We start from the raw sequence: 20,151 nt of genomic DNA on the forward strand, positions 1-20,151 counted from the left end.
TATTGCATTTACCTTTTCCAAATGGGCGGTTATTTAGAATGCATAAGATTCTGTATTTACGATAGAGTAGCTGCCTACAGCCCGATAGACAAAATATTTTTGTTCCTCAGTCTTCCCGCTCTTTCATTCAAAACCCAACCCCCTTTCTTTGTGTAACCAGCCGTCATATCTGTTCCGTCCGCTAGGGACGTTTTCCTTTATGATATAATTTGTAATATGATCCATTCTGTGTAGATGTAATTCTGTGAGATGATTTAGGTATTTAGTAAATAAATAAACCAAATGTTGTATTGCTGATTCAGCTTGTTAGCCTGGGTTTGTGAAGATACCCAAGAATTTACAACTTTCAGATGAGACTGAATAAGGCGACGATTAAATATTGACTGCTATTGATATAAATGATTACCAGGTCTTTAAGAGTTTATTCGGAAGATAACAGCTCTATAAACATTATGTCGTGGTGCCCCGACTTTCTAGGTAATTATTTACCTGATTATCTTAAATCAGGTAATATTCATTACAGAGAAATGATTTTATAGAACAGCATGTCATGTCACCTAATCCGGCATAGCCAAAGACACGACAACTGTATCCGTCACAGCACAGACAAAACATTAATCAATCATTCTATAAACCAAACTTTAAAATTCAGAAACCAAATTGTAAAATCAGTAAGGTCATATATTATTATTACAGAGTCTGCATTAACATGCAGGTACCATATAATGATTTAGTATTGAAATTAAGGGGAAAGTACTATACATTGGTTTCAACACAACGCACGTTCTCAACAGGATCAGTAAAGACAACAAAGTACATTTTTTGGAAAATAGATCAGACATGACTGGATGAATAAATTAGATACACATGGATGAATACTGTGAGGACCAGTCAACCAATAGCATTACCCTTCTCTGCAAAACATTATTTGTTGCAGCTGGAAAGGTACAGTACATGTTTTGGTAAACAGAAAAACATTTTTCCACTGGAGCGGGTGTAATTAGATCTCCAGATTTGAGGGTTATTTTTTAAAGTGATAATAGTCTTGGAGGTCTGGATTAGAATTTGAGGCCACTAGAAGGTGTACTTCTCTAGGACATGGGTTCGATGCTGAAGTACATGTAACACAAAACTAATCATATACTAAGAGAAAACTGTTCCAAGGAAAGGAAGTTGTTCCTTAAGTAACCATGGTAATAAGACAGATGAACCCAACTACAGAGATGACAAATGATGCCTTTACATTGACATTATTAATTCATGTAATTCATTCAATAATCTCCAATATGCAAAACTGCTACAGCATAGCCATTTATTGGTATTTAACAATGTACATCTCATTTAGAAACAATTGAATTGTTGAGTACTGTCAACATGAAAATGTGCATTTGACAGCAGCACACAACCATATGGATGCAATCTGAACACTGCTCTCGCCTTTCTCTTAACCCTTTCCGTTCAGCTCTGGATGGCTCCTCTCTTTAAGGCTACATCATGCCCTGATCTAGTCTTGGGTATGTCCCAATTATAACGCCTGCCTCCTGAAGTGTACACTCATTCACTATTTCACCCACAAATCTAAAAACATTGGATTCGCAGAGGCACTGTCCATAGCAGGGATGGTGAACTGCTGGTCTGGTGTAGGCCTGCAAATACATTTCCAAAAATGAAAGGAAAAGAATGAGGAACTCAGTCGGGTTCTCTAAGTTGTTGAAAGTTAGAATAGTAGAAAACACAAGGTGCAATTTCAATGTTTGGTTGTGCATCAGCAGTTTCTCTCTTGTTATGTCAGTCACCTGAGAGTCACTCAATTAGCCCATGTCAGCAAACATTTGTTTAGACTGGTAAAATAGTCTAGCCAGCAATCTAAACTTGTAGTAATCATGGTCGAATTACCAACTGGGGAGGGTCATTCTCACTCAGATATCATAATAAAAACTGCAAACAATTCTCTCCATCCTATAGTTGGGTGAAAAATGTCAAGAAATTAGCTGAAAAACTGCACATTTCTCTCCACCCAATTGCAAATTATTAGAATTCCATGAAATGAGTTAAATTACAAAATCTCTCCTCGCCATGGCAAATTGTGTAGAATATCAGGAAATTAATTCTAAAACTAAAACTTTGTGCTCGCAAGGTTTCACTTGGGGCACCCAAAAGGCTAGGGCCGGCTCTGACTGTATGTGTGGGTATGGATGAGTTTATTTATTTAACCTTTATTTAACTAGGCAAGTCAGTTAAGAACAAATTCTTATTTTCAATGACGGCGTAGGCACAGTGCCCCTGAACAACTGCCTTGTTCAGGAGCAGGACAACAGATTTTTACCTTGTTAGCTCGGGGATTTGATCTTGCAACCTTTCGGTTACTTATCCAACGCTCTAACCACTAGGCTACCTGCCGCCCCAAGGTTAGGTAGACCCGCGAGCTACTGCGGCATGATGAGTTGAGATGTTTTGTGGTCCCCACCCCATCAAAGGTGCCATCAAAGGTGCCTATCCCTGGTCTAGTGGGAGTTTCTACCATATTTATTATTCCAGTCATTCCCTTTCAAATCAGTGAACAAGTGCAAACTTGTGGAGAAAGGAGAGATAATTGGAACATATGGCTAATACTGGCGTACTATCCCTTGCAGGACAGATTATGGCAGCCAGCGCCATAGATCAGGATGAGATATAAGAGGATGGGTTTCTAAAGGCAGCAGGACAGGTCAACATTAAACCCTGGAGTCACAGATAGACAACTCAAGTCTTAATCTGTCCACAGGCTCCAGAGCCAGGAGATGAGATAATGGAGGTTAGAGGGTTTACCAGGAAGACGACAGGACAGCCTGCTGAGTATTCCAATTAGTCCTACAACTATCAATTAGGGATGGTGAGATGGGGATGTAGAATTCAAATATAGATGGAAGATGGGCCTAGAAGTGGTGTCAGACAGTGGCAGGCAGCAATAGTCATTCCTTGTCAGTTGTTTAAATAATTTAATCCTCTGTCCTCATTTCTTCTTCTTGTCTTGTGTGGAGGTAAACCAGGCGTCCAGCAGCTTCTTGCTGTAGTAGATCTGCCAGCCGTGCACCTGCACCGCGATCACCATCACTAGGTACATGACGGACACGGCAGAGAAGCCGAAGATGAAGCGGTAGGCCTTGCCGTGGCGGTACAGCTGCTGGGCCACCGGGAACATCTCCATGCCCCCGTAGATGAGCGGTGCTATGCAGAAGAGGCCGGCACTGATCATGGAGATCACCAGGTAGCTGATGTTGTTTTTGGGCAGGGCCATGAAGCTGAAGAGGGAGGGGATGATACTGAGCAGGTAGGGGTACTCCCACTGGTAGGGAGCAGCCACCACACTGTGGGACACTAGGTTCAGCTGGCTCACTGTCACCTGGGCAGCTAAGAGGAGCCAGATCAGAACATGGACGATGTTCAGCTTACGGATCTCGGACTTGAGGGCGACACTGATGAGAAAGACAGAAGAGAAGCACAAGAATATGTGATGTTTCAAATGGGTCACTGTGAACAAAACCTGTCATCTTGTTTTTATGTAGGCACTTAACCCTAATCGCTCCTGTAAGCCGGTCTGGATAAGAGTGTCTGCTAAATGACTAAAATGCAAAAACATTCAAATGTTATTTTTTATTTCACCTTTATTTAACCAGGTAGGTTAGTTGAGAACAAGTTCTCATGTGCAACTGCGACCTGGCCAAGATAAAGCATAGCAGTGTGAGGAGGTAGATAATAAATAGGCCATAGGAGTGAATAATTACAATTTAGCAGATTAACACTGGAGTGATAAATGATCAGATGGTCATGTGCAGGTAGAGATACTGGTGTGCAAAAGAGCACAAAAGTAAATAAAATAAAAACAGTATGGGGATGAGGTAGGTAAATTGGGTGGGCTATATACCGATGGACTATGTACAGCTGCAGCGATCGGTTAGCTGCTCAGATAGCAGATGTTTAAAGTTGGTGAGGGAGATAAAAGTCATCAACTTCAGAGATTTTTGCAATGAGAGCAAACCTCATCTGGTAGTGTGAGGCCACTCTCTCGCGGTGCTGAAAGTCACTTCCATCTGTGCCAGTAGCTCGAGGTCCAGCTCGGGAAGCCATGGTTACTGCCTGTCCAAAAAACTCAAAGTAAAACATGTCATTCATTGTGTTGGAGCTTTCTAAGGTGCTCATTAGTGCTCATTAGTTATTTCACAACTGCAGATAAGTATACAGCATAAGCTATCACTCTCGAAGACATTGAAACCTAATGGCAGTCTAATTACATTAGACAACTAGCCTTAAAAATAACAAAACTAATACAATTTGTATGAAATTAGCAATACCAATGAAAAAACCTACACTCGATCCCTCCGATGTCAACAACTACAGACCAGTATCCCTTCTTTCTTTTCTCTCCAAAACTCTTGAACGTGCCGTCCTTGGCCAGCTCTCCCGCTATCTCTCTCAGAATGACCTTCTTGATCCAAATCAGTCAGGTTTCAAGACTAGTCATTCAACTGAGACTGCTCTTCTCTGTATCACGGAGGCGCTCCGCACCGCTAAAGCTAACTCTCTCTCCTCTGCTCTCATCCTTCTAGACCCATCTGCTGCCTTCGATACTGTGAACCATCAGATCCTCCTCTCCACCCTCTCCGAGTTGGGCATCTCCGGCGCGGCCCACGCTTGGATTGCGTCCTACCTGACAGGTCGCTCCTACCAGGTGGCGTGGCGAGAATCTGTCTCCTCACCACGCGCTCTCACCACTGGTGTCCCCCAGGGCTCTGTTCTAGGCCCTCTCCTATTCTCGCTATACACCAAGTCACTTGGCTCTGTCATAACCTCACATGGTCTCTCCTATCATTGCTATGCAGACAACACACAATTAATCTTCTCCTTTCCCCCTTCTGATGACCAGGTGGCGAATCGCATCTCTGCATGTCTGGCAGACACATCAGTGTGGATGACGGATCACCACCTCAAGCTGAACCTCGGCAAGACGGAGCTGCTCTTCCTCCCGGGGAAGGACTGCCCGTTCCATGATCTCGCCATCATGGTTGACAACTCCACTGTGTCCTCCTCCCAGAGCGCTAAGAACCTTGGCGTGATCCTGGACAACACCCTGTCGTTCTCAACTAACATCAAGGCGGTGGCCCGTTCCTGTAGGTTCATGCTCTACAACATCCGCAGAGTACGACCCTGCCTCACACAGGAAGCGGCGCAGGTCCTAATCCAGGCACTTGTCATCTCCCGTCTGGACTACTGCAACTCGCTGTTGGCTGGGCTCCCTGCCTGTGCCATTAAACCCCTACAACTCATCCAGAACGCTGCAGCCCGTCTGGTGTTCAACCTTCCCAAGTTCTCTCACATCACCCCGCTCCTTCGCTCTCTCCACTGGCTTCCAGTTGAAGCTCGCATCCGCTACAAGACCATGGTGCTTGCCTACGGAGCTGTGAGGGGAACGGCACCTCAGTACCTCCAGGCTCTGATCAGGCCCTACACCCAAACAAGGGCACTGCGTTCATCCACCTCTGGCCTGCTCGCCTCCCTACCACTGAGGAAGTACAGTTCCCGCTCAGCCCAGTCAAAACTGTTCGCTGCTCTGGCCCCCCCAATGGTGGAACAAACTCCCTCACGACGCCAGGACAGCGGAGTCAATCACCACCTTCCGGAGACACCTGAAACCCCACCTCTTTAAGGAATACCTAGGATAGGATAAGTAATCCTTCTCACCCCCCCCCCCTTTTAAGATCTAGATGCACTATTGTAAAGTGACTGTTCCACTGGATGTCATAAGGTGAATGCACCAATTTGTAAGTCGCTCTGGATAAGAGCGTCTGCTAAATGACTTAAATGTAATGTAAATGTTAATAATTGCATTAGTCACATGCACTGTAAACAGGTGTAGACTAACAGTGAAATGCTTACTTACGGGCCCTTCCCACAATGCAGAGAGAAAAATAGAACAATAATAGAAAGATGATAACAAAGAATAAATACACAATGAGTAACGATACTTAGCTATATGTACCAGTATACATTTTGTCGGTCCCCTCTACCCGGGCTCGAACCAGGAACCCTCTGCACACATCAACAACTGACACCCACAAAGCATCATTACCCATCGCTCCACAAAAGCCTCGGCCCTTGCAGAGCAAGGGGAACAACTACTTCAAGGTCTGAGAGTGACGTCACCGATTGAAACACTATTAGCGCGCACCACCACTAACTATCTAGCCATTTCACATCGGTTACATATATACACAGAGTACCAGTACTGAGTCAATGATAACATGACTATATACACGGGGTACCAGTAATGAGTCAATGATACCATGACTATATACACGGGGTACCAGTACCAAGTCAATGATAACATGACTATATACACGGGGTACCAGTAATGAGTCAATGATACCATGACTATATACACGGGGTACCAGTACTGAGTCAATGATAACATGACTATATACACAGGGTACCAATACCAAGTCAATGATAACATGACCATATACACGGGGTACCAGTACCAAGTCTATGATAACATGACTATATACACGGGGTACCAGTACCAAGTCAATGATAACATGGCTATATACACGGGGTACCAGTACCAAGTCAATGATAACATGACCATATACACGGGGTACCAGTACCAAGTCTATGATAACATGACCATATACACGGGGTACCAGTACCAAGTCTATGATAACATGACCATATACACGGGGTACCAGTACCAAGTCAATGATAACATGACCATATACACGGGGTACCAGTACCAAGTCTATGATAACATGACCATATACACGGGGTACCAGTACCAAGTCTATAATAACATGACCATATACACGGGGTACCAGTAAAAAGTCTATGATAACATGACCATATACACAGGGTACCAGTACTGAGGCAATGATAACATGACCATATACACGGGGTACCAGTACCAAGTCAATGATAACATGACCATATACACGGGGTACCAGTACCAAGTCAATGATACCATGACTATATACACGGGGTACCAGTAATGAGTCAATGATACCATGACTATATACACGGGGTACCAGTACCGAGTCAATGATAACATGACCATATACACGGGGTACCAGTACCAAGTCTATGATAACATGACCATATACACGGGGTACCAGTACTGAGTCAATGATACCATGACTATATACACGGGGTACCAGTACTGAGTTAATGATAACATGACCATATACACGGGGTACCAGTACCAAGTCTATGATAACATGACCATGTACATGGGGTACCAGTACCAAGTCTATAATAACATGACCATATACACGGGGTACCAGTACCAAGTCTATGATAACATGACCATATACACAGGGTACCAGTACTGAGTCAATGATACCATGACTATATACACGGGGTACCAGTACTGAGTTAATGATAACATGACCATATACACGGGGTACCAGTACTGAGTCAATGATAACATGACCATATACACGGGGTACCAGTACTGAGTTAATGATAACATGACCATATACACGGGGTACCAGTACTGAGTCAATGATAACATGACCATATACACGGGGTACCAGTACTGAGTTAATGATAACATGACCATATACACGGGGTACCAGTACTGAGTTAATGATAACATGACCATATACACGGGGTACCAGTACTGAGTCAATGATACCATGACTATATACACGGGGTACCAGTACTGAGTTAATGATAACATGGCTATATACACGGGGTACCAGTACTGAGTCAATGATAACATGACCATATACACGGGGTACCAGTACTGAGTCTATGATAACATGGCTATATACACGGGGTACCAGTACCAAGTCAATTACAACCTGACAAAATACATGGGGTACCAGTACTGAGTAACGATGACTTGGCTATATAAACTGAGTACCAGTACCAAGTCAATGTAATTGAGGTTGATATTTACATATAGGTAGGGGTAAAGTGATTAGGCAACAGGATAGATAATAAGCAGTATCAGCAGCGTATGTGATGACTCAAAAGGTAGCTATTTGGTTACTATTTAACAGTCTTATGGCTAAGGGGTAGATGCTATTCAGGGTCCTGTTGGCAGTAGGTACCGCCTGCCGTGCGGTAGTACAGATAACAGTCTTATGGCTAAGGGGTAGATGCTGTTCAGGGTCCTGTTGGCAGTAGGTACCTCCTGCCGTGCGGTAGTACAGATAACAGTCTTATGGCTAAGGGGTAGATGCTGTTCAGGGTCCTGTTGGCAGTAGGTACCGCCTGCCGTGCGGTAGTACAGATAACAGTCTATGACTTGGGTGAATAAGGTCTATGCATTAGGCTAATAGATTAGTTGAGGCATAAATACACAAATGACTTGTACAAAGCATAGCTGATCCTCCTAGTTTTCCTAAAGGTTACCCAGTGAACTTGACAGTGGACACATGAGGATCATTGGCATGTGGATTAACACTAGCTTGGCTACCCTCTGCTTTCCTGTCCCCTTCTACTGGCTTATCAGATAACGCCAGGCCAGGCGAGGATGATTTCTAGTTAGCCAGTAAAATATTTAATTCCCCCCTGTGCGCTATTTAGAAAGAACCCAGAGGCGCTTGTGTTAAGACATTCATCAACCGGCCTGATTCCAATACAGTTTTTTTAAGACAGACTTAGTTAGCTAGCAAGCATCATCAGCTATTAGTATTATGTAGTTTTTAAAACGACCAGCTGCTTGTAAACTAAACAAGCATATGCTCACAGTTCATCCCGGACTGTGAGTGGGGAAATGCATGACAATGCAACGTTACAAGTCAAAATGTAAAAAGTCACCCAGACAATTTTAAAGTTACCAAGCTAGCTAGCATCATCAGCTATTAGTATGCAGTTTCTAAATCGACCAGCTGTTTGTACTAAACTAGCCAGCTTGCCAACTTAGTGGTACTGCTAGCTTAAATCTCATTGGCGTAGACACCTGGCAAGAACAAACTGCAGCTAAAGTTTAGTTTGCTAGACATACGTTAATGTAATACTTACTGTATGATCAGTACAACAGTAGTTGTTACACGTTCAATGACGAAACTCGGTGGACATTTCTCCTTTCTCCCGTAGACATGTGCAATACGGAAGTGTTGACTATTCAGTCTGTGATTGGACAGATGACTGAACGGAGGGTAGTGGGGGACAATCCAAAAAGTTATACTACAGCTGGAAACAGAAACGCTCATTGCGACAGGCTATGATCTTCTTCGTGAGGTTCGAAATACGTTTGTTAATTGAACTTTTATAAATCCATTGAACAATATTAGAAATCCATTACACTTTGTGATACAAAATAGGAAAAGGGGAAACGGGAAAAATAAAACATATTTTTTAATTACCCTACCAACTAACCTTATTAAACTCATTAAAACTCATTAACACTCATTAAAACCCACCACCTTATTCCACTACTTTAACCGTAAATGGTTCTACCCCAGGCCAATGACCTGAGAGGACGGGACACTACCACTCAACACACCCTGTAACTCTTCTGAAGTTAAATCTTGTACCCCCAAGTACTTTTCTGCAGCTGCCACCACAACATATATTTTCTGTGACTTTACATTCCATCACCATGGTACAGTTGATAACCATTGCTAAGGAGCCAACCTTACTGAAACATACAGTATATCACTCATTGGCCTATCCCTCTGTTCTGGCACAGATCTACTATTCACAGGGATCCTCTCAGAATCCCTTACCCTTAATCCACCCTCCTCTACTTTCTTTACTGCCTCATAATAGGACATCTTCTGCACTACTCTGACCCTGGCCACCTCAACCCTCCTCTCTCGCACCGGACACCTCCAATTCTCCGCAACATGGGCACAGTTGACACACATTTTTTTCCCATCGAAACTACACATTGCTCTGTCCCATGTCCTCCTTCACACTTCCCACATCATCTTGAATTATCCCTCCTACACACTGCTGCAACCTGCCCATAAATGTGACACTTATAACACCGCAGTGTATTCTATGAAATATGAGAGATGCATAATTAGTGGTCTGTCAAACATAAATTATTCTTTATGTAAACATTTGCAACAAATGCATTATATTGAATTTTGTGAGTGTATGCAGTGTTGTACAGGTATTGACAAAAATTATGATGATGATCTTCTTTAAAACAGTGAGTAACCAACAATAGCATGTGTTGGACCCTCGTTCACACTGCAGGCCTTAATGCTCGAATCAGTTTTGCTTTTGAAATCTGTTTTGGAATACTGGCTGTACAAACAGCAAGTTACAAGTGACCAAATGGGATATGTGTATGTTCAGACAGCAGTCATTTGCTGACATGGCTATTGCAGTTGTCATAGTAACGACAGGTGTGTGCGCAGTGGTGTAGGCTGATTGGTGGTGGTGCTCTGGTTCCTATCGCTCAAAAGTTATGTAACAGGCTAAGGTGACAACAATGCCTGCCATGGATGTTTACTAGTTGCTTTAAATGTTCAAAATCATAGTGTAAGAACTCAAAGGATAAGATGATTCAACTTTAAAAAACAAGTCCTTTTTGGATAGCCATAGCAGTCAACTAGCTCGCTAGGTAGCACATTCACTAATTTGCTTGTAAACAATTAACAAGCAAGTTGGCTACCGCATGTTCTTGTCAAACTGTCAGAGTGGCCAGCAAGCAACAAGATATGCCAAATAAGTTTAAAAATAAGTTAGATTAGACAGTTCAGACTCAAGTCGCATGGCCAGGACTCAGATTTGTATCTGATTTCATACCACCTACGAAGATGATTTGAAATGTGGCTTGAAATATCTGATTCCATGTGCAGTTCAGATGGCAGGAAAAATAATACATTTAAATCTGATATACAAATACATAGTATTTGAGTCACTTCAAACTGCCAATGTGAACACAGCTTGTGTGCAGGCCCAATGTGAACACAGCTTGTGTGCAGGCCCAATGTGAACACAGCTTGTGTGCCGGCCCAATGTGAACACAGCTTGTGTGCAGGCCCAATGTGAACACAGCTTGTGTGCAGGCCCAATGTGAACACAGCTTGTGTGCAGGCCCAATGTGAACACAGCTTGTGTGCAGGCCCAATGTGAACACAGCTTGTGTGCAGGCCCAATGTGAACACAGCTTGTGTGCAGGCCCAATGTGAACACAGCTTGTGTGCAGGCCCAATGTGAACACAGCTTGTGTGCAGGCCCAATGTGAACACAGCTTGTGTGCAGGCCCAATGTGAACACAGCTTGTGTGCAGGCCCAATGTGAACACAGCTTGTGTGCAGGCCCAATGTGAACACAGCTTGTGTGCAGGCCCAATGTGAACACAGCTTGTGTGCAGGCCCAATGTGAACACAGCTTGTGTGCAGGCCCAATGTGAACACAGCTTGTGTGCAGACCCAATGTGAACACAGCTTGTGTGCAGGCCCAATGTGAACACAGCTTGTGTGCAGGCCCAATGTGAACACAGCTTGTGTGCAGGCCCAATGTGAACACAGCTTGTGTGCAGGCCCAATGTGAACACAGCTTGTGTGCAGGCCCAATGTGAACACAGCTTGTGTGCAGACCCAATGTGAACACAGCTTGTGTGCAGGCCCAATGTGAACACAGCTTGTGTGCAGGCCCAATGTGAACACAGCTTGTGTGCAGGCCCAATGTGAACACAGCTTGTGTGCAGGCCCAATGTGAATACAGCTTGTGTGCAGACCCAATGTGAACACAGCTTGTGTGCAGGCCCAATGTGAACACAGCTTGTGTGCAGGCCCAATGTGAACACAGCTTGTGTGCAGGCCCAATGTGAACACAGCTTGTGTGCAGGCCCAATGTGAACACAGCTTGTGTGCAGGCCCAATGTGAACACAGCTTGTGTGCAGGCCCAATGTGAACACAGCTTGTGTGCAGGCCCAATGTGAACACAGCTTGTGTGCAGGCCCAATGTGAACACAGCTTGTGTGCAGGCCCAATGTGAACACAGCTTGTGTGCAGGCCCAATGTGAACACAGCTTGTGTGCAGGCCCAATGCAACAAGTAGCAATCAAAGAAGACAACACATTGTTTTAATCACTTCATCTTTATTTAGAAAAACAACAATAGTGCCAAAAACATTATACTAAGTTCTTCATTTGGTTATATGTTTAGCACCATTGTCAGGTAACATTTATTTTTTCCTTCAAGATAGTCTCAACAGGTATACATACACATTTACAATTTCAGACAAAATCAGTAGTTAAACAAATAAATGACAGAGAGGAATACTGCCACATACCTTAGAGAAGTGTGGTTGACTTTTTAACTTAATGTGCATATTGAAATGGGCAGCTTACAACCAAATGTCTTCACTATGTTGCATATCAATTGAATTTTATTTTCGGTTCCAAACCATGAAACAATCTCATTTCCAAATATGATATCAATAAATAAAAATGGTAGACACTTCTGTATAATCTGGAAGAACGTGAATAAGTGGATGATAAAAAAGAAATCAATCTGTCGTGGAGGAACTATGGGATCGGGAAAATCATGTTGTTAAAGGGGAACAATGTATGGTAATACATACTGTGAATGTAACAGTGTTACTTATATGCCAAAGGTATAATCTGGCATGAAATAAAGACATTAGAATGTCTTCTGAAAAGTCCACACATGGAAGAATGACCTCTGAAGAATAATTGTGTACTAACATTAGGTATGCATGACAGATAAAGCGGATGCGTTGATGCTTGCTTATGAAAGCTGCGGTAGACGGCTTGCCCTTCAGTGGCGTCATAATGGCTGTGACTGTTGGAATGCAAAGAACGGATATACTGAGTGCACATAACAAAAATCTGATATGGAAATATAAAATACAAACAAATGCTATATATTCACATAAGGAGAAGAACATGTTGGGCAAATGTAATAACTACATCCTAAAATAGTTCTCTTTAATAAAAAAATAACACATTGTTTCCATTGTAATATGCTGCTATCCACAGTAGCGCCATAGCATGTCAGCAACCATGTTTTCTCCATAAACACTGTCAATCACGTGAGGTGGATGACACTGCTACAACTGGGATAGTCAGTATTCTCAATCATTTGCAACATTTCCACCCCCTATTAACCAACAGAAATGGTCATTTGCATAATTATCTGAATATCTACATACAGACATCTCAAATAATTTATCTGAGGGTTTTGCCAAATTCATTTCTGGGGTAAATTAAATGTATTGCAGAGATTGATTTATGTTTTTTTTCACCCATCTAATACTGCAATACAACGGCAGAAACATACTATAGCTGTAGCACTCACACATTCATTGGATACTTCTGAGCCGAGTAGTAGTTTTCACTGTTGTCATCATGTGTCACTATTGAGGTTTTCAACAGTTTTAAATGAATAAAACACTAATAAAACAGCTATGTAGTGAGTTGTGGTGTGGATGCCCTTTTTGTTGTTGATCTTTACATTGGGTACAATAAATATCCGGAGAATGAAGAGTGGACATATTGACCGGCATAAAGTCCTGCTGCCTGGTCAGATGGAAGCTGTAGATGCACAGTGTCTCCTTGCTGTAAAGGGAGCACAGCACTCCCTGACGCCTGGTCCAGGCTGCCCTTTTTGTACTCATCATATGTGTACATCACAGGCTCATTGTTCTTGACCAGCGCCACCCACACATTCGCTCCTTTGCAGTGGACGTGGTAAGCAAAGTAATAGATTCCCGGTATGGTACAGCTGAAGATGCCGGTTTGAGGATTGTAGTCTTGATGGCCATTGTACAGGAGCTTGTCGAAGACAACAGGGGAGCCTACGGGGGGGAAAGGATTGGTGAGCTGAGCCGTGAATGCTGGCATCTCCAGGCCGTCCCTGTCCCCTCCATTCTTCGGTTTCTTGTAACCGCCTTGTTTAAGACCGTCCAGACCAGGACCCAGCGCAGGGAGGATTTCACCAAGACCAGGTGGTTGGGTGGGGGGTCCGGGTGGGCCAGGGGGACCAGGTTGTCCTGGTTGTCCAGGCTGACCAGGGGGTCCACCGTTGCCAGGTTTCCCTTGGGGCCCTAAAGCGCCTGGAACACCAGGTTTACCTTCGCCAGGGTAGCCAGGTTTCCCTGGAGGACCAAGTTCGCCTTTTGGCCCGGGAAGACCGGGAGGACCAAGTGGCCCACCTGGACCAAAATTTCCAGGGATTCCCTTGGGTCCCTGGTGACCTTTTTCTCCGGGCATTCCACCTTCTCCCCTTGAACCGGGCATTCCAGGAGCTCCAGGGAGGCCAGGTAACCCTTTGTGGCCGTTATCCCCTTTCGGACCCAGTGGCCCTGGTATACCTCTCGGTCCTGGTTGACCACCCTCTCCAGGATACCCACCCTGTCCAGGAAGCCCTGGAGGCCCTGGCTCACCTTTAGGACCTGGCAGCCCCTTTGGCCCTCCATTGCCACCTTCTCCCTTCGGACCTGGGAAACCAAGACCCCCAGGTGGCCCAATGGAACCGGGCAGGCCCGGTGGCCCGTTGGGTCCAGGAAGGCCTTCCTGCCCTGGGAGACCTCCATGACCTTTGTCACCTTTTGGGCCTGGAGCTCCAGGAAAACCTCCATGCCCTTTGTCTCCTTTTGGTCCAGGATATCCTGGCTTTCCGTAACCAGGTAGGCCTGGGCCCCCTGGCAAACCTGGTGGGCCTGATTCCCCTTTACCACCTGGGAACCCTGGTTGTCCTGGCAAACCATCTTGCCCGGGCTTGCCAATACCTGGTAGCCCAGGTGGTCCTGGTTCTCCTCCTTCACCTGGTGGACCAGCAAGTCCTCCTTCTCCAGGAGGGCCTGGTTTTCCTGCCCCCCCGGGCAATCCTGGTAGTCCATTCAGACCTGGTTTTCCAACCCCTGGCAAACCCCCTTGACCAGGAGGCCCAGGTGGTCCACCAGGTCCTTTCAGACCTGGCAATCCTGGCAAGCCAATCCCTTTGTCTCCCTTGGGCCCAGGAAGACCAGGCAGTCCAGGTATGCCCTTGTGTCCAGGCTCCCCTCGAGGCCCAGGCTGCCCAGGCAGTCCCTGACCCCCTGGCTTCCCGATGCCTGGCAGGCCTGGTGGCCCTGGAAGACCTGGCCCCCCAGGCATCCCCATTGGTCCTACATCACCACCAGGACCAAGGTCGCCCTTCGGACCTGGCTGGCCGCCTCCACCAGGTTTACCGGGCATTCCCGGCATTCCGGGTTTCCCTATCCCAGGATACCCTTGGGGACCAGGAGGGCCTGGTTTTCCATGGGGGCCGGGCATCCCTTGACCTAGCATCCCTGGAGGGCCCTGTGGTCCTGGAGGCCCTTGGGCTCCTGGTGGCCCCTCGGGACCAGGACCCTGTAGTCCCCTATCATCAGGTGGTGGGCCTCCAAGGCCTTTCCCATTACTGGGATATGACTGACCTGTGGATGACATCAATTTGCATTTATCATGAATTACTGACTGGAGTTAGTGACTTGAGTATCTCATTGAGCACATAGGAACATGACCAATTAATATGCATGGACATTTGGGTAAGCCCAATGGACTTTCATCCGTAGATGATGGGCCAAATTATTATATTTGAAAATGAATGCCAAAAGCTGGCTTTAGTGTCCCCCTTAGACACAGGGTGCTGATAGTGGATGTTAAAAGCATGTTACATTTCCTAGTTATCGAACATACTTTCTTTCCACCTTCTCTGATTCCCTGCTTGATTGTTGAAATAGTCAAAATACACATTTATGTGAAATGTCTTACACTCTTTGAAAAAAGGTTTCCAAAAGGGTTCTTCGGCTGTTCCCATAGGAGAACCCTTTTTTGTTCCAGGGAAAACACGTTTTGGTTCCATGTAGAACCCTCTGTGGAAAAGGTCCTACATGGAACCCCAAAATGTTCATACCTGGAACCAAAAAGGTTCTTCAAAGGGTTCTCCTATAGGGACAGCCAAAGAACCCATTTAGGTTCTAGATCGCACCTTTTTTCTCAGTGTGTACAGTATCTGCAATATACCGTATTTCAAATCAAAGTGTATTGGTCACCTTTTAAATGTTTTTTTTTTAACCTTTATTTAACTAGGCAAGTCAGTTAAGAACAAATTATTATTTTCAATGACGGCCTACCGGGGAACAGTGGGTTAACTGCCTGTTCAGGGGCAGAATGACAGATTTGTACCTTGTCAGCTCAGGGATTTGAACTTGCGATTTTCGATTACTAGTCCAACACTCTAACCACTAGGCTACCCTGCCGCCCTACAAAGATTTGCAAGTGTTATAGCAGGTGCTGCGAAATGGATGCTAGCTCCAAAAGTGAAATAGAATGACTCGCAAATACAATACAAATAGTAAAACATCTAAACAAGAAATAGCAGAATGAGTCCAATTAACAATCCAGTGGTAGATATATTAGAATGAGCATGTGTCAGAATCCAGAAAATAAATACGTGGTGTGTATAAACAGTATATAATTTTGAAGGAAAATGGTTTGTATAGTAGTAGCTATATTAGGATGAGCTATGTGGAGAACACAGTACAGACATACACAGTGAGTAAACAACCGTGTATTTTGCCTGCTTCACATGTGATTTGTCAAGGATGTTTTTATAACCCATGAGCTGGATCTGTGGATGTTAGGACAGATGAGAAGAATCTTGGAAAAGCAGTTGAGAGGTGTTTTGAATGGAACTAACATGTCAGAGACTGGGTAATGGTTTCATGTCAGCACTGCACCATGAACCTCGGGTTGTATCATATTGTCCATGTTGGCTTTCCCTTCAAACCCACATTGGTGGCCATGTCCATTATCCAATTTCAAATCTAAATATGGTTCAAATATACTATTGTTTAGCCTACACTGTTAGAAAAAAGGTGCTATCTAGAACCAAAACAGTTCTCTAGCTGTCTCCACAGGAGAACCCTTTAAAGAATCCTTTTTAGTTTCAAGTAGAACCTTTTTGGTTCCATGTAGAACCAAAAGGGTTCTCCTATGGGGACAACCAAAGAACCATTTTTTTCTAAGCATGTACATTTTTGTGATGTAGACAATCTATTAAAATCTCACCTTTTCCCTTGCCCTTATTGGGTGGCATCTGGGGTTGTTCGTGCATCTGTGGAAGCATCTGTGGAAGCTCTTGCCCATACTGTGGCAGCACATATGGCATCTCTTTGCCGTATGGCATATGTTGTGGCATTTCCTTCCCGTACTGTTGCTTGGGCAGCCCATCCCCGTTCCCATACCCGTTCCCGTTCCCATTCCCGTTCCCGTTCCCATACCCGTTCCCTAGGGGCATGTGAGGTATCTGTTGCATGGGCTGGTGCTGCTGGGGAAGGTGCTGCTGTGGGTGCTGCGGCTGCTTGTGCCCGTAATATGCCGCCCCACGGGCATGGTGGCGTAGTACTAGACACAGCTGGAGTGCCACCACCAATAGATGAGTAGAGGGGAGTGGCTTGGCCATGTCCTATAAGAGAGAGAGAGGGCAGGTCAGCAGAATGAGATTTTCAAGACCATAGAATGAGTTAAACAGATGAGATTTTCAAGACCATAGAATGAGTTAAGCAGATGAGAGTTTCAAGACCATAGAATGAGTTAAACAGATGAGAGTTTCAAGACCATAGAATGAGTTAAGCAGATGAGATTTTCAAGACCATAGAATGAGTTAAGCAGATGAGATTTTCAAGACCATAGAATGAGTTAAACAGATGAGATTTTCAAGACCATAGAATGAGTTAAACAGATGAGATTTTCAAGACCATAGAATGAGTTAAACAGATGAGAGTTTCAAGACCATAGAATGAGTTAAGCAGATGAGATTTTCAAGACCATAGAATGAGTTAAGCAGATGAGATTTTCAAGACCATAGAATGAGTTAAGCAGATGAGAGTTTCAAGACCATAGAATGAGTTAAACAGATGAGATTTTCAAGACCATATAATGAGTTAAACGGATGAGATTTTCAAGACCATAGAATGAGTTAAGCAGATGGGAGTTTCAAGACCATAGAATGAGTTAAACAGATGAGATTTTCAAGACCATAGAATGAGTTAAATAGATGAGATTTTCAAGACCATAGAATGAGTTAAACAGAGGTATTCTGACAGACATATTAGAGAAAATGTATGGCAGTACAATAACCCCTCGCAGAAGTTTCTCCGAATCCTGAGAGCTAAGATAAGTGTGCTATTTAACATTTTGTAGCGAGGCCTCAGGATGCGCACTATAACCATATGACTCTACACAGCGAGGGACTCCCAAATTTTCTGATTATACTGTACTCTGAAACATTTTAAAAGCCATCTTGTTGTGGAACAGATAATAAATAGTTCTGACAAGTTAAATCACATGGATTTGAGTTTGATACTGCCAGCGTGGACAGCCAGGCCACTCCTCAAGGGCAGACATTTTTGGCTCTGAAACCACAACACTCTTATTCAGAGGTGGGGTTTTGAGTTACTGGGCGGGTAGGAAAAGAGAGTGAGCTCGTTGTTGTGGATGTCAGTTCCTGCTCTAATGAAGAGATGTGTTTTGCATCATTGAGAAGCGAATGTGCAAAATTTCAAACTGAAAATAATCCAACGCGTTACTTCGAAGCTTCACACAGTACAGTTGTTACTGATCCAGTGGGTCTACCCCAGTGTAACGAGGGAAGAGGTGATTCATCATACGACTCTATTTCTCTATTTTGAAAGTTATATATCTTGAAAACTTGATTGTTGACACGCAAAACATTTTGGGATAATATCAACCACAGACTAATGAAAGAAATACCAAAAGAAGAGTTTTAACACTGCAGTATGCTTGTTTGGGTTTTAAAGAGAACATTTGGTTCAAACAAGGTGTTAGAGTACATTTGGAGGGACACTGAGCTAGCTGTAAGATTACTGTTGATCAGTGGAGGCTGCTGAGGGGAGGACGACTCCTAATAATGTCTGGAACGGAGCCAATGGAACGGCATCAAACAGATGGAAACCATGTGTTTGTATTTGATACAGTACCATTCCACTGATTCGGCTCCAGGCATTACCACGAGCCCGTTCTCCACCAACCTCCTGTGCTGTTCATACATTATGATTAGTCTTATTCCAGACACCTAGACAAAACAACTGTGAAAAGTGAGGAGTTAGATGCAACATGGCAGAGTTTAAACATGACAGTCTTCACAGCACATCTATTCCCACTGGGCAAAAACTGGTTGAATCAACGTTGTTTCACATAATTTCAACAAAATAAATCATGTGATGACGTTGAAGCAACGTGGAGAACTGATTGGATTTGCTCATCAGTGTAAGGGAATTTAATTTTTTCACTCAAATTTGTACCTAAATCCAAATGGCATGGTGACATTGTTTGTGGATTTCACATTGAACTCCCGTTAATTGACAACTCAACCAAATGGAAATCAAAACTAGACTTTTGAACTGACGTCTGTGCACGGTGGGTTGTCAGTATAAGTAAGTTGTAAGTACACGCAGTACAACACTGACATGGCATTTAAGGGACCTCCTCAGACCAAAGGAAAAGCAATGACTAAATGGACAATTGGCATGTGTGGTTCTTGTAGACATCAGCATGGACCACAGACTACCATACCACCTGAATCAAGTCATTTATGGTTTGACTTGGCAAAAACATCTCTGCTTTCACTAACCATTTAATGCACAGTTTGTCTACGCAGTAACCATTTGTACGCGCTCAACAGTGGATAAAATGACCTCACTCTGTCCAAGTCAAGGTTGTGATTCTCCATGCTTTCATAAGAATCAGTCTGGCCAGGCTGTGAACAGCAGAGAACAGCAGTGAGTCCATTTATAGCCCACATGCCAGATGTATTATTTCTCAGAAAACAAGCAGGAAGCAAGGGAACAGGATAACATTTGGTTTAATGCTCAGCCAAAATGAATTGCCCTAAAAAAGGTTCAATGTTGACTTTATCAAGTCTTGGTTGTGACCGACTGCTTAGAAACAGGAGGTCGGCACATTGGACCTAGTCAAAGCTACGGAACGTTGACTTTCAGGGTTTTCCAAATTACAATAATGTCATCGGTCCTGTTGATCAAACATCTTTCAACTGTTTACTGGTAGAATTAAGCATAATTTCTCATTCACAACCACTGTAGGAGCTTACCAGGAACAACTTGTTGATGGAATTGATTTATCCCATGAGCCAGTGCGAAATAAGAAAAACACATAAACACCAAGATCACTCCACACTGTT

At 44.0% G+C, this 20,151-nt stretch overlaps 2 protein-coding genes across 6 annotated transcripts in view; both read right to left on the bottom strand.

The window, feature by feature from the left end:
- Positions 1-1,298: 1,298 nt before the first annotated feature.
- Positions 1,299-9,143, bottom strand: LOC118370301 (protein jagunal homolog 1-B). The gene is made up of 3 exons (XM_052513960.1): positions 9,001-9,143; positions 4,019-4,128; positions 1,299-3,455 (listed from the first exon to the last, which is right to left on the bottom strand). Exons 2-3 carry the CDS (start codon positions 4,105-4,107, stop codon positions 2,993-2,995), a joined length of 552 nt encoding a protein of 183 aa, XP_052369920.1. The 5' UTR covers positions 4,108-4,128; positions 9,001-9,143; the 3' UTR covers positions 1,299-2,992.
- A 2,884-nt stretch (positions 9,144-12,027) lies between these two features.
- Positions 12,028-20,151, bottom strand: part of LOC118370300 (collagen alpha-1(VIII) chain-like) — a 41,300-nt gene continuing 33,176 nt past the window's right edge. For all 5 annotated transcript variants that reach the window (XM_052513950.1, XM_052513952.1, XM_052513953.1 and 2 more), the window contains 2 exons: positions 17,001-17,397; positions 12,028-15,364 (listed from right to left, as the gene is read on the bottom strand). In XM_052513950.1, coding sequence (XP_052369910.1) covers positions 13,416-15,364; positions 17,001-17,397 — 2,346 coding nt within the window. In that variant the 3' untranslated portion in view covers positions 12,028-13,415. The remainder of the gene's footprint in view (positions 15,365-17,000; positions 17,398-20,151) is intronic.

This window comes from Oncorhynchus keta, unplaced genomic scaffold, assembly GCF_023373465.1.
Source record: "Oncorhynchus keta strain PuntledgeMale-10-30-2019 unplaced genomic scaffold, Oket_V2 Un_scaffold_14384_pilon_pilon, whole genome shotgun sequence".
Classification (NCBI taxonomy): domain Eukaryota; kingdom Metazoa; phylum Chordata; class Actinopteri; order Salmoniformes; family Salmonidae; genus Oncorhynchus; species Oncorhynchus keta.